At 49.9% G+C, this 15280-nt stretch overlaps 1 protein-coding gene across 1 annotated transcript; it reads left to right on the forward strand.

The window, feature by feature from the left end:
* The first annotated feature begins 1109 nt into the window (after nt 1-1109).
* Foxf2 (forkhead box F2) lies at nt 1110-5939 on the forward strand. The gene is made up of 2 exons (XM_027954826.2): nt 1110-2298; nt 5776-5939. The coding sequence occupies exons 1-2, from the start codon at nt 1110-1112 to the stop codon at nt 5937-5939; spliced, it is 1353 nt and encodes a 450-aa protein (XP_027810627.1).
* Nucleotides 5940-15280: the final 9341 nt, after the last annotated feature.

Raw genomic sequence — 15280 nt, forward strand, 5'->3', positions numbered from 1 at the left:
CCTCTGGTCAAACTTCCCAAAATGTCCTCGATCGCCCGGGGCCGCACCCTGGGGCGTCGGCGTTCACCCTTTACTAAAACAATGGTCCGGAGCCTACAGTCCCGGCCAGAAAGAGAGGATTGGCACTTTACCTTTGGGCGTCTGGCACCCTGGCGTGTGGCTGAGGGCCGCAATGTCTAAATGAAGTTGACAGATGGTGTCACTTCGGGCACCGGGGAAGGCGGCTCCCGGCGGCGGCACCCGCGGCTGCACCACTCGGTTGGGGCCGGGCTGGGAGGAGGAAAGGGGGAGGGGGAGGAAGGAGGGGTGGGTCCACTCCCAGGGGGGCAGCTGGTTTCTGGGAGGGGAAGTAGGGACTGCTGGAAGGGGCAAAGGGAACGTTTTTCGTGAAGTCATAGGTAGTCTTGTGGGGGAGGGGGCGTCATCCTCCTAGCAAAACGTGAGTTGTTCAGTTATCCCTCCATTTGAAAGAGGGTGGGTGGGAAAAGAGAAAGAGGACCTGAGAACAACTAAAAGAGAGAGGGGGACCCAGGAGAGCTAAGAAGGAGATAAGAGAGGGAGCGGGCCTCCAGGTTGGGAGGGGGGAGGAGTGAGCGCAACGCCCGGAGCGCGCCCTCCCCGCAGCGGCCCGGAGCGAGAAGGGGGCAGGGCGGGGTAGGGGTGGAGGGAGGGAGCGAGGGAGGGAGGGAGGACGGCCGCGGGGAGGGCGCGGGAGGGAGGAAGTCCGAGAGACAGAGGGAGAAGCGCTCCTGAAGGGAGACGTCGGGTTCGTCCCCGGGGTCCCCGCCGCGGTCGTAGCTCACGGGCGCTGCCTCCCGGCGTCCGGCCGCTTCGGCTCCGCGGCCTGGGAGGAGGTTGCGCAAGGCGGGGGCCCGAGCCTCGAAAAGGGATGCGCCGGGCGTTGCCTCCAGCCCGCCGCCGCCGCCGCCGCCAGAAGCCCCAGAAGAGCTGAGGGAGGCGACGCCGAAGCGCTGGCCCGGAGTGACCACGGCTGCAGCCCGGGCGGCGGGCTAGGGCGCTCGCCCGGCTTCTGGGCCGACCCCGTTCTTGCGCCTCCGCTCCCGGCCCGGGGCCCGCCCCCCAGGCCGGGCCTCGCTCCCGGGTCCCAGATGACTACCGAGGGCGGGCCGCCGCCGCCCCCGCCGCGCCCGCCGCCAGCCCCGCTCCGCCGCGCGTGCAGCCCGGCCCCCGGCGCGCTCCAGGCCGCCTTGATGAGCCCGCCGCCCCCCGCCGCCGCCGCCGCCCTGGAGACCACCTCGTCCTCGTCGTCGTCGTCCTCCACCTCCTGTGCCTCGTCCTCCTCCAACTCGGCCAGCGCTCCCTCGGCCGCCTGCAAGAGCTCGGCTGGCGGCAGCGGCTCGGGCGCGGGGAGCGGGGGCACCAAGAAGGCGAACTCGGGGCTACGGCGTCCCGAGAAGCCGCCGTACTCTTACATCGCGCTCATCGTCATGGCCATCCAGAGCTCCCCCAGCAAGCGCCTGACGCTCAGCGAGATCTACCAGTTCCTGCAGGCGCGCTTCCCCTTCTTCCGCGGCGCCTACCAGGGCTGGAAGAACTCGGTGCGCCACAACCTCTCTCTCAACGAGTGCTTCATCAAGCTGCCCAAGGGCCTCGGACGGCCCGGCAAGGGCCACTACTGGACTATCGATCCGGCCAGCGAGTTTATGTTCGAGGAGGGCTCTTTCCGCCGCCGGCCGCGCGGATTCAGGCGGAAGTGCCAGGCGCTCAAGCCCATGTACCATCGCGTGGTGAGCGGCTTGGGCTTTGGGGCCTCGCTGCTGCCCCAGGGCTTCGACTTCCAGGCGCCCCCGTCGGCGCCTCTTGGCTGCCACGGCCAGGGCGGCTACGGTGGCCTCGACATGATGCCCGCAGGCTATGATGCCGGCGCAGGAGCCCCCGGCCACGCGCATCCGCACCACCACCACCACCACCACGTCCCACACATGTCGCCCAACCCGGGCTCCACCTACATGGCCAGCTGCCCCGTGCCCCCGGGTCCCGGAGGCGTCGGTGCAGCCGGCGGTGGTGGTGGCGGCGGCGGCGGGGACTATGGGCCGGACAGCAGCAGCAGCCCAGTGCCCTCATCCCCAGCCATGGCGAGCGCCATCGAGTGCCACTCGCCCTACACGAGTCCTGCGGCGCATTGGAGCTCGCCCGGCGCCTCGCCTTACCTCAAGCAGCCGCCCGCCCTGACGCCAAGCAGCAACCCCGCGGCCTCTGCAGGCCTGCACTCCAGCATGTCCTCCTACTCGCTGGAGCAGAGCTACTTGCACCAGAATGCCCGCGAGGACCTCTCAGGTAACGCATCGCGACCAGAGTGGTCCTCTGCGGGCCTACATCTATGCCTCTAGGTCCAGCCAGCGGCTACTGCCACTCCCTCTGGGACAACAAAGCTTCGGGTCTGAGGGCATGTGGGGGAGCGGATGCTGGGGAAAGCTGGCGCCTTATTCTTGTGGGGATGCCGGAGATCTGGGTCTCACTGCTCTCCCAGGTGCCCATAGCCAGGAGCAGGGCCTCCAGAATTGCCCAGCTTCTAGCTTCTAGGATGATGGTGCAAAGTCGCCTGCCTTTCTGGCCTCATGGATGTCTCTATATGGGCTTTGGATTTCCTGATTCAGGCCTGATTTAGTTTTGAGAGAAAGCATGTGGCCTTTGGGGGACCTTGACCAAGGAGTTGTGTTTGGTTCTAGTTCTTCTTGTCCTTTTTTTTTTAAAGTTCATTTTTCTGTGCCTTTGTCAAAAAGTAAATGTCAGTTCTGTATCTTGGAGTGTATGTGTGTTTGGGGGGGGAGGATTTCTTAACTCAGCAAGTGTTGAGAGGAGGGGACAGGGAAGGCAGAGGGAAAAGCAGAATGGGGTCCCAGGGTCTTTCACTGGAGGAACATTGTCAGTGGAGGGGGCACTGGCTGTTGAGGAGTCCCACATGCAGTATGGACCGCGGTTGGTGACACATGAATGTCCCCAGGCAGCAGAACCTGAGAACTCTGCTGTAAATCCCCTGAGAAATGTGCCTGGAGGCTACTTGTAGTGTGGCTGATTTAAATTGTATGGGTTACAGATTATGAAAATTTATTGACTTGTGGAAAGCAGTGAAAGGTGGGAGGAGAGATTGGGGGGGTAGAGAGAATTTGAATATTTGGCCAGCTTTATCTGAAAAATAAACCCTTATTAACCCCTAAGGAGGACTGGGCTGCAGATTAAAATCCGAAGTCTGCCTGTCAAAGGCTGGGCCCAAAGGTGTTCTGCCTCACATTACCTCCCTCCCTGATTAGAAAATCGTTCACAGAATAATGCATACTTTATATGTTCATGATGTCGTGTGCAACAAGGACATCAGGGGAGAAAGGAAGCCCAGAAATGGGCAAAAGATGTTGGTTCCCTGAACAGAGAAATTTCCCAAATAGGCCTTTTAAATGCGGGTCTCAGAGGTTAACTAAACAAAGACAGTCTCGGCAGGACCACACCAGAGAGGATTTTAGCCTGACTTAACCCACTGAGAGCAGAGCCTTGTTCAATTTTATGGGAATTTCAACAAGTAACCAATACAGACACCCCTCTTATTCAGCACCCCCGCGCCGGCTGTCAATCTCTTTCCCACAGTAGGCTGGAGCCCACTGGCACCCTTGCTTGCCTGCCTGCTCTTCTCCCAGCCCCCAAAGCCACCTGGTCTTCTGGAAGTCCCTACTCAACTTGAACCCAGACTCCAAGGCTTCCAAGTGCCAGGAAACGGTAACAGAGGAAGAAACAAACAAACAAAACAGGCAGGAAAGGGGCTCCAGATCTTTACGTGAGGCCGCCCTTGTCCCATCCCTCAAGCCAGGCCCACAGGCAAGCCCCTAAAAATCCCGGGGTCTGCAAGCACGATTCTAGGAGAAGACAAAAACTTCCGAAAGCAAGCAGGCCGGCTTCCGGGCTCCAGCCCATCACCTCCCGGGGCTGACCTTCCTGGGAACTCTCTGTCTGGGAACGCTCTGGAGGCCCTCGATAGCTCAGGCCTTCCTGTATCACTCTGAGGCCCGGGGACCTTTGGTTTGAGCCCAGTGTGCACAGGAGACCATAGCATGCTCCTTCCTCCTCTTGCTGTCTTCCCGGTCTTGTTGGCTTCTCCCAATCGGGCTTGCGAGGAAGGAGCAGACTGGGTGCGCCCGGCTCTAACTGGGCCTGGTTTGGAACCCACTGAGACTGAAGGCCGGGAGGCCGGACAGGGTTGAGGACGTCCACCACAGTTCAGCGAGTGTGCCCACATACACACGCACACAGCACTACCCTCCCGCCCTCAGCTCACCCACGCTTTCCATGCTGTCCCATTTTCCGATCCCATGACCATGGCGGGTGTGTTGAGAGACCTCGGACAGCGAGGCCCGCAGGGGCCCGAGTGGCCTCGCGCTCTCACTCAGCCCCGAGATAGTAGTATCTCGGATTTTTGTCATCCCGCGCAGCACATTAAAGTGAAGACTGTTTGGAGGCATGAGCTCTTGCTCTCTGCCCTGCAGGAGCCTGCTCTTTCGAGGTCCAGGAACTGGCATTAGCGTGCTGAGCGAACGCACCTGTGTGCAGGGCAAACCGCACGGGTCCGGGACGCGTAGGTCAGCGGTTGCTTTAATAAAGCAGCGCAGTTTTTGTTAGCAGCTAGCACGCAGACGACCGCCAGGACCGAGTCGCCGGCCATTGAGCAGCCTGGTCTCTCCGCAGGAGCCTGGGGCGACGCGAACAGGGCCTAACCCTCATTGGTCCCAGGTACGGGGTTTTTCTTCTACTGAAAAACTGAATCCGGCCCCCGGCATGAATGTGTGGTTTATGCTGCCCACACCACCAGGGTGACCACAAATGAACCAAGCAAATGAGCCTTACCCAGCCTGGCACCAAAAAGAGGCGGAGGCAGGAGATGCTGGGACCTAGAGCTTGCCGGACACCTTTGACCGATTGCGCTCCGGGGTCGGGCCGCCGAGAGGCGCCGAGAAAGCAAAAGCAAAAGTGGGCGGCGGGTCGGTGCTGAGAAGCGCCAGGCTCAGGCCCTGGGCGGAGAAGCAGTGCTTGGGGAGCAAGGTATAGGCCTTCACCATCCTCTACTAGCATGAGGCTCCCTCAAAATCTCCTTGTGCTGCTATATGCCTTCCCTGAGGAGCATTTCTCTGTCCCCAAAGTCCTGGCTTCTCTAGATGAAGTCTTAAGACTATTGTGACTGAAGCCGCTTGTGGACAGAAGAGAGCTGCACTTACTTTTCCTGTCCCTTTCTCTTGCAATGGAATTATTTTTTGTCATCCCCCTTTGGCACAGGGAACCATCCCTGTGCTGCTCACTACTCTTACCAGGCCAATCAATTGGAAAATAAAGCTCAAAGCGAGAGGGGAAGAGGGCAGTGATGGTTCTGGGGGAGGGCGCTTGGTCCCGCACTGCACCCAGGATTCAGGGCCTGGATGTTGTGGTCTCAGCCTGCGCTCACCGGACTCAGACCACAGCTCTGACCCCCAGCCTCAGAGTGATATGGGAATTCAGGAATACAAGAGATCTTGCTCTTGCCTCAGACCACACCAAAACATGATTCCAGAGGCATCTAAGGACTAAGGACAGATAGTTTGAAACAGTGATTTTTCAGAGCTGGGTTTTATCTACCCCTCTTGCATCAGCAATGCACCAAAAGAACACACCAACAGTTCTGTACCCTGAGTCAAAATTAAGATGCGGTAAATTGAAATTTTAAAAACAATGCACCCCGTCATCAGTTGGGTGACTTTGTGTCTGAAATGAGCCCCCCCTCTCTCTTACTTCTTTCAGTGGGACTGCCTCGTTACCAGCATCACTCAACTCCAGTGTGTGACAGAAAAGATTTCGTCCTCAATTTCAATGGCATTTCTTCTTTCCATCCTTCGGCAAGTGGGTCTTATTATCACCATCACCACCAGAGCGTGTGTCAGGATATTAAGCCCTGTGTCATGTGAATGGACAAAGGCCACATGAAGGCCCTCTCTCTTCTCTTTTCATCTTCCCCTAAGGGGCAGATAGGAACTTCGAAGGACTCACACAATGTGCACGCGGATAGCAGTAAGTAGCACTCTGTCACTTAGCCTGAATGCCCAGGAAAGCCTCGTATGCTGATTTTTTGCCTACCATTGGAAGAGAGAAAACCTTGGCAAGATAATGCACCAGATGAGGGAGAGCATGAACTAAGGGATGGTAAAAACTTAAAACTCTGGGATGGCCATTGCCTTCAGTAATCAGGGTCTGAAAAAAAGCAGACAAGTTGCGTGTATGTGTGTGTTTTTTCTTGGTCTATGAAAACTTGTGTGCTTTTCAAAAAGGCAGTGCTAAGCACAAGATTTCAAGAAAGCCTCATCTTGTTGCCTAGCTAGTTAGGAGAATTCTGTCCCCCCCCCCCCAAACACTAGGTTTGTATACAGGTGCCAAAGAACATTAAGAAGAAATGATTTAGAACCAACCACATCTATTTTAAGAAAATGGTTCTCAGTATTGTGACAATACAACATTTTTACAAGGTTGTTTTCTACCACCATATTTTAAAGATATTTTTATGATCTTCGTGTATACTCACACTTTGCTTGTATTTTAAAAGGAGGATATATTTGCACTTATGTATACTTTTACAGTTTGCCAAAAAATATTTTGATGTAAAATTTTTTTTCAATAAAATGTATATAACAAGTAGTTGTTTTAGGGATCTGTTTCCTCTACAGGCACCCTGCTATGGATGGATCAGTGGCCAGGTTCTCCCCCACCCCACAACCCCCATCCAGCATTGCAACTCTACCCTGCCCACCCCCACATTGTATAATTGATGTGGTGTGGGGTCTGTGCCTTGAGTAACACAGGCCAGGTTGTGACTATGGGTCTTCTCAGGAGAAAAAAGAGGGAATGCTTTCTGTTATTTCTTTCTCTACTTCACCCTCACTTTTTTTTTCTGGCTAAACAAAAAACAGAAGGTGAAAGGAACTTAAATGAAAACCAGGAAAGATAAAGAAAGGCGGACAGTCTGATTTGAGGAAACAAGCTCTGTGTCCCTTTTGTTTTCTTTCCTGTGCCCCAAAAGATTTCTGTTCTTTGTTCTTTCCTCCTCCTCACCAGGTCAAGGTGGTGGGGGAAGATGTGGGGGCAGAGTGGTAAGCCGTCATCTAGCACCTGTGTGATTGGGGCTTACCAGCCCAGTGAGGGTAAGGTGCCCAAAGGACGGGACCTGCGTCTCCTTGGCAGGTTGCAGTTTTATTATGGCTGGTGACAGTACTGAAGGGTTCTTGGGGAAGGCTGCTGAGGGTTAGTGAAGGAAACCCCAAGCATCTGGGAGTTTAAAGCTGACACCCAGTTTTAACAGAGGTTTCCTCAGGGGTTCCTTTAACCCCTTTTTTTCCTTCTCTTGTTGGGCTTCCCAATCATGAACACAACACAAAGAGCTGGTAAAGCTCTGGATTAAAAAGAAAGAAAGAAAAAAACAAACAAACAAAAACAGACAACTAATAGAAGGCCTTATTTCTTCCCCAGACCATCCTCTCTGTCTGACCTTTCCTTCACTCTCTGAGCAGGAACAGAGAAATGTTCAGCCATAATCACACTGTGGTGGTTTTTCTGTTCAACTCAGATCTGGATCTTTGGTTTTTTTTTTTTGTTGTTGTTGTGTTTTGTTTTTTTTTTTTTTTTTTTTTTTTTTTTGCTTTTACTGAGTGGGATACTCACCTTTGTTTCTGAGCCCCTGAAAGGTCTTCCTGCTAATCCATTACTAGGCACTTAGTACCACTCTGGAGAACTCTTATATGTTGGGGATTTTGGTGTTCCAAGTGAATTTCAGTCCAGGGACTGTCTCCTGAGTAAAACATCTTATTTTAAAAAGTCATCTTCCTAATCTTCCTTCCTCTATTTTACAAAAATTAAGCTGTGATTTAAACATTTTATTTTGTCTATTATATTTGTAGTTAAATAGGGACACACACACACACACACCCCTGCCCCCTTTCTTTTTCTTTTTTCTTTTTTTTTTTTTTTTTTTTTTTTTGTCTTTTCTTTTACACTGAGCTACTCGGGGGCCTGCTATAAATTATGAAGTCAGTTTCAGAGTTTGCTCCGACCACAGTGCTGTGTTTACATTCCTTCCGAGGCAGCCGGCATGGTCGTAATTTATATCCTAAACACTTGAACGTAACTTGTTTATACAGAGAATGACAGGACCTCAAAGACAAAAACTCCGCGTCTGTCTGACTGACCGCATTGGGAGGGCCAGCGCGCCCCCTGGTGGTACAAGGAGACCCACGCATGGGGATCGCCGGTCCTGTAAAGAACTCCAGCAACTTTACAAAATGACCCATATCGTGGTGTATTGATGACAAACATTTAGAATATCTCACTTTGAGGAATTATACTTTACGGTTTTAGGGAATACTTTTTTGGTGTTTTCTGTTTTACTCTTTCTAATGTGTTCCTGAAACCTGATGGAGATTCGATTAATGTCATCCTGAAACGTGATGGAGATTCATGGACAGTCCTGACCATATTTAGTAGGTGCTAGAATCCTGACTAGCCATCTTGGTACGTTTCTAGATTTCTCCCTAGCTAAGGTTATTGTTCGTTTCTCTTCGAGTCAAAATTGCTTTTCTCCTAACTGCCCCTCCTTCAAAGACAAGTTAATATCTAGTTCTTTTCTTTTTCTTCTCTCCGATTCTCCCCCCTTTCTTCGAGAAGCATGCAGTGCTTAGTCTTAAATGTTGCTCCAGCATTCGTAGTAAGTTCTCAAAGAAGCACTTCATTGCTTTTAGAAGTGAAAATAAATTAACTAACTTAACTGGGGGTAAATGTCACTGGGTTTTGTTTGTTTGTTTGTTTGTTTTGGTGCTGAGGATTGGACCTAGGGCCTCTTACATACTAAGCAAATGCTCTACCACTGAGCTATATCCCCAGCCTATCCCTCAATTATCAAATGTATTTTGAACACTTAGTTTTCTATTCATTGACATAATAAAATGATTTATAAAAAGACATTTGATTATTTTGTGAAAGAATTGTTTTTATTTATTTTTAGTTAAGGAAAAGGCCCTATCCTTATGATGTGGGGTCAGTTAGCCGCTTTTCATCATCATAATTAATACCTAAGATAATCAACTCATAAGGAGGAAAAGTATGTTTTGGCTCAAAATTTTGGAGGTTTTAGCCAAACATGATCAATAGGCCTCATTCCATTCAGGACAGCAGTAAGGCAGAGCATCCTGGCAGAAGTACATGGGGGTGGTAGAACAAATTGCTCACTTCATGACCAGAGAGTTAGAAAGGGAAGAAGATTGGGATTCCACCATCCCCTTTAAGGGCAACCCCCACTGACCTGAAGACCTCCCACTATGCCCCAGCTACTAAAGACTCTTCACCTCCTAATAACACCAAGGGCAGAGGACCAAACCTTTAACACTCAGGTCTTTAAGTGACATCCAGATCAAAATTAAAGCATAGGGATCTCAATTCTATTTGCAGATCTGCATTAAGTCATGGTGGTTATGGGTTCAGCCAATGTGTTCTGATTTCAGTTCCTTTCATGCATTTCCCAGTGTTGTATAGGAGAACTTTACATTTGACATTGCAGACATAATGGCAGAGGTGGTCTGCACTCAGAAGTAGTTGTTCTCAAACTTGAGTGTGAATCTTCGTTGCCTGGAGAGCCCACACACATTTGCTCTTTCAGTGGGTCTGGGGCAGGTTTCAAGAATTGGTATTACTTCACTAGCACTGAAAAAAAAAAAATCACAAGTAATGCAGATGATACTGGTCCAGGGACTACACTTTGAGAACCATAGCTCTAGAAAGACAGTTTGACAGATATTTACAGGTTCCAATGGAGGGTGTTAAGTCTAGCCCATTAGTTAAGCACAGATCTAAAATGGAGAGTTGTTTTGTTTTGTTTTGTTTTTTAATTTGCCTACCCACATGCCTCTGTCATTAATTACTGGCCCCTGGGAAAACACTAGTCCTAACTTTGAACCCTGCACCACAAAATAGAATCTCCCCATTTTTATTCAAAGCCACAGCATGCTTGTTTTATTCCAAAAGATTTTGCACAGGGGAGTCAGGAGGAGTCATTAAAGTCTTCCTGGTCAGAAGAGCAATAAGTCTCAGTACTCACACACAGCAGCAATGTCAGAATTCTCCAAACAGGAGGTGGCTCAGGAAAAGAAATTCTCCTATTGGTTGTAAAACCTTTTGAGGGTGGAACAGAGAAGGGAAAGAAAAGGGGCTGTGATCTCAGAGTACAGCGATAGTGATGCTAGTTACAAGTGGGCCAGGCAGGATCCTGACAGTAGGAGGGGGAAGGCAGGAAGGAAGAGAGAGAAAAAAGAAAAAGGGGGAGGAAGAAACAGAGAGAGCAAGGGAGGGGAAGAGGAGGGAAAGAGAAGACAGAGATCTAGAGAGGAATCTAAAAACCCACTGTGAGAGTGTAGAAGTCTGATTTCTGGAGAAAATCTTCAGGCAATCAGAACAGGCCACCGTACGACATTAAACAGAATTAGCAAGCTCCCGCCCGAAAGAAAAACTCTCTTTGCAGACTCATGTATAGCTAATTAGTGTGCATCATGGTGATTAATTCAAAACAGGCACCAACTTATTTAGAATGGAAATATATTTTAATGTATTTTATCAGAGAGGAAATGTATCTTACCAAACCTGCCTCTCTGAAACACTATCTTAGCAAGGGAAAATATCACAAATGTAGACACTGGGAGGGCCAGGCACACAAACGTCAAGATCATTGGGGTAAAAATGAAAGTCCTGGAAGTTCTTTTGGAGTTCAGAGTGCCCCGAGGCCACAGCAATCCAAATGATAAATATTCAGCTGTCCATTTCCTGAGGCTTGTGTGTGTGATGCAGAACCCTGCCCATCCCATGGCTGAACTGCCAGCCCTCTTGGCATAAATGTATTCATGAGAGAACAGAGAAGAGTTCTGAGGAGCAGCAGGAAGCTGGTGCCCTGCACAGCTTTCCCTCCAGCAGGGCCCCATCCCACTCTTTACCCGGTCACGTAGAGTTGCTGCCTCTCACCCAGGGAGCCTCATCTACAGATGGGGCAGTGAGTCTGCAGGATGGCAGGGCACCACCTCCCAGAACTGACAGAGTACCTCCCCCCATCCAAAATCCAAACTTATTTTTCTCCCTGCTGTGTATTGAACCTACGGTCATGCTAGGCATGCACTCTACCACTGAGCTAAATCCCCAGCTCTTTACAAGCTGCTTTTAATTGGGTCAAGTCCAGCCTCAGAGCACAGGGAGAGGAAGACCTGCCTTCTTGCTCTCTCAGTGATCATTGGGATGCCATGCCATCCCCCACTTCACCACCCTAAGCAATTCCACCTGGCCCTGAGCACCCAGGAATCATCAGTAGACCATGTGAATTGATGGGCTGAGCCATAGGACCCCATAATGGTCTGCCTTCCTTTTTTTTGTAGTGTTGGGAATGGAACCCAGGACCTTACACTTGCCTCCACCACTGAGCTACATCCCCAGCCCACATCTTCCAATCTTCAAGAAGGAGGAAAGGGAACAGACTTGCTATCAGAACAGAATTGCTCTAGCAGGGTGAAACACAAGGTACCCAGGCACAGATTTTTTGTCTGAATAGAGATTTCAAAACCATTAAGTCACCCACCAGAAGCTCACTTCTGGGGCCAGCAGTTACTGGATGGTGAGTTTGTCTGCACAACTGGTTAGCAGCCTGAGCGAGTGCTGAGCAACCCAGAAGTTTGGAAAAGACAACTGTGGCTATGGCTGCTCTAGATCCCATCTGTCCTATTAGGTCAACTTGTCAGGGGTAGGGACTGGCCCTTTGTCCTTTAAATGCTCCCTGGGATGGGCAGTATCTTGTTGATGGTTTTCAGAGATTCTTGGAGGATGGCAGTTTACAGATGAGGAAATGTAGTCTCAGGTGTGTTAGTTCATAATCCCATGGGTTCTCCTGACCAAAATTGGACCCATGCACCTGGTTCACCTTATGTCTCCTGCTCAGCTCTGACAACCAGAAACCCAGCCTCCACTCCAAGCCATGACATCAGAATCTCTGGGTGGGCTTGAGGGTCTCCAGGTGATGAGCTGAGGTTGAGAATGGCTGCTTTAGAGCCATCTGCCCCAAAGGTCAAGTGTGCAGCTGTTCAACAGACCCTCAGACCCAGTTTTTGTATTAGTTTTGCAAACTCTACAGAAAAGGGAGGCCCAGCCAGGCAGGTCACCAGGTGTAACTACATTAATCAGGTACTCAGGCTCTTTCCTAAGAGATGAGTCAAGAAAGGAGAAGCAGGGAGGTCAAGGTCACCTTGGTGAGGCTCTGTGGACTCAATGTCATGAAGCATACCACCTTGTAGGCAAGACATAGGACATTTGGACAATAGGCCCAGAGATTTGGGCTCATCTTCCCATGGGCTCTCAGAAGGGCAGCTGACAATATGCTCGTTGGCATGGTGACCATGACTGTAGAGACACTAAAGAGTATAAAGACTATAAAGTCCACTCCCCTGTGCTCTAAGGCATAGTAGTCCAGTAGGAAGTGCCACAGAGGAGCTTGCCCTAGTGCCTAAGAGAGAACAAAACCAAAAAAGCAGGGTGCTCTAGGCCATGTATGACAAAGACACACATAGAGACATACACATGTAGACACACATACATGGACACACAAGCATACATACTCACACACATGCAAGCAGAGAAACAGAAATACAGGCAAACACACATAAATACAAAAACACACAGGCACACACACAGAGACACATGTAAACATATGCACACTCAGATACACACACAAACATACACAATCACATACAGACACCACAAGATAGACACAAAAAGCGCAAACACACACACACATTCACACACAGAGACACACTCATATAGATGCACAGACACAGGCACCAACAATCACACACAATCCTATTCACTTGTCGTTCTAGCTCCAAGTCACAAAGGCTGACATTTATCATGCCTGCCATCTTTTTGAATCTCCAAACCCACCACCAGGGTTTAGTCCTTATTGTCTGAGGTTTCCTTTTTTTCTAATAGCAGGACTTTCCTCCTACTCTGATCCACAAAGCAGAAAACACTGCCTCTTTTAAATTAAATTTTGCTTTTGTTTCCCGAAGTTAAAATTATTTTGCTGGCTATGAATAAGGCCACCATCTAGAATCTGAGCAAAGTGCCAAGTTTCCCAGGATGCAAGTAGGGCACAGGGCTCTCTCAGGAAGCCAAGGCATGGCTACTGCACAGTCTAGGGGCTCAGACTCAGCCTCTGAACATGAGGAGTCCCCAGCAATGATAAGAATAAGGCTTGGTTACCCCTTTTACTTTGGATGGCCTATTCTTTCCAAACAGGTCCAAATTCCAAATGGAACCAGGCAGGTGATGAGGCAGGGATTTCTAGTCTGGATGTTACTCTCAATCAACAATGGTCTTTACCAGCAACGTACTTGACCAACAACATACATGCTCCAGCATCAATCTTCTCTGGTGGAGGTGCTGGCCTGCAAAGTTAGGGAACCCCACGAATAGGCCACTATAGGTAAACCCCCGCCTTTGTTGTTCCCTGGGAAATAGCTCCTAAAGAAAGTATATATGCTAAAAAAAAAAAAAATTGTCTCATAGAGGGTATTGAGCAGATGATCCACCCACTCTCAGCCCCATAGGTCTCTTCCGAAAAGCAGTCCTGCTCACAAAGGAGTTAGTTGGGCCATCAGAGACAGGCAGACCTGATGACGTTATGGAAATCTTAGTCCTACCAATAATGTTGTGACTTACGCTGTTTGTGCTTCGGTTTCCTAAGCTGGGCAACAGGGGTACTAATATCAACTTTAAATCAGTGGGTGATCAACAGTGCTACAGAGCTGTTCCTTTCTGGCCTCATATAGGTGGTCCTGATACTGTTCTCGTCCTCAGTTTTTCTATAAGCATAGAAGCTGGGAGGGTAAAGCTGCAGGGGATTGGATCTTCTCCCTCTGTGTATAAATGAATGGAGTCCCAATGAAGTCCTACAGAGACAAGGGGAAGGCTTCCATTAGCAGTGTAGGCAGATGAACAGATCGAGGTGCAGAAAGGGTATGAGGTTACTGAATTAGTATGCTAGGGCTGCTGCATCAAAGTACACCAAAGTATGACAGATTGGGTGACTTAAGCAATAAAAATCTATTGTTTCAAATGTTCTGAAGGCCATATCCCTAACTCACTGTGTTGGCAGGGGTGGTTTCTTCAAGGGCTGTGAGGGAGTAATCTGTTCCAGTCCTCTCTCCCTGGAGTGCAGACAGCCATATTCTCCCCATGGCTTTGTATCTCTTTCTCTTATATGTGTCTGTCTGTCTGTCCAATTTTCCCCTTTTTATGAGGACACCAGTCATATTGGATGGGGGCCCATTTTAAAGACTTCATTTTACCTTGATTTCCTCTGTAAAGACCATCCCTCCAAATAGGATCACTGGTAGTTAGGACTCTGATAGAGTTCTCCAGCCAGACAGAACCAATAGAATGTGTATATAACTATAGAGGGGACTCAGAGGCTTGAGAGTCCCACCACAACCTTCTGCAGGTTGGAGAAATGGGGAAACCAGAGCTGTTCAGTCCAAGAAGCTGGAGCTTCAGAACAAGAGGCACCAATGATGCAGCCCCAGTCTATGGCTGAAGGTCTGGAAGGCCCCTGGGTATTGGCAGGTATGAGTCTACATCCAAAGATTAGAGTCCAATGTCCATGGTCAATGGCAGCAGCAAAAACAAACAACCACAACAAAAATCCCACCCACTCAAAGAGTCCAGTGTGTACACCTGTGGGCTCCACCTTCTTTCACTTTTTATTCCTTCTGGGCCCCCAGACTATTGGATGGTGCCGCCCACTCAGCTCACTGACCCACATGCCACCTTCAAGATACACACAGAAGTGTGCTTGACCAATCTTCTAGGCATCTCTCAAAATCTAGTCAGTTTGACAACCAGGATGAACCTTTATAGACTCCAACATATATCTTTTTGGAAGAGGAATGGAGAGCTCAGTCAACTCATGTCAGTTGTGAATCAGGTTCACAGACGTAGACCTGATTTCCATGGTTCTTCACCCAGGCCTTCTGCCCTGCCCTTAAGAATTTAGATTAAATAAGCCCTCTGGGGGAAACTAATAAAAGGATATCCCTTATCTCCATCTGTCCCCTTGAGCATTGAGAGTTCAGAAGCTAGATTTTGTTTCCTTCTTGCAAGTGAGCTATAGTCCCCAGGCAGTTCTGCAATTTCTCAGGGATGGCAAAGTCTTGGAGGAGCTGTGTTGTTTGCAGTCACATAG

This window comes from Marmota flaviventris, chromosome 6 (assembly GCF_047511675.1).
Source record: "Marmota flaviventris isolate mMarFla1 chromosome 6, mMarFla1.hap1, whole genome shotgun sequence".
NCBI lineage: Eukaryota > Metazoa > Chordata > Mammalia > Rodentia > Sciuridae > Marmota > Marmota flaviventris.

Coding starts and splice junctions, on each gene's coding strand:
- Foxf2 (XM_027954826.2), top strand. CDS start 1,110: ATGACTACCGAGGGCGGGCCGCCGCCGCCCCCGCCGCGCCCGCCGCCA. Junction 2,299..5,775: donor TGCCCGCGAGGACCTCTCAG/GTAACGCATCGC, acceptor TACTTCTTTCAG/TGGGACTGCCTCGTTACCAG.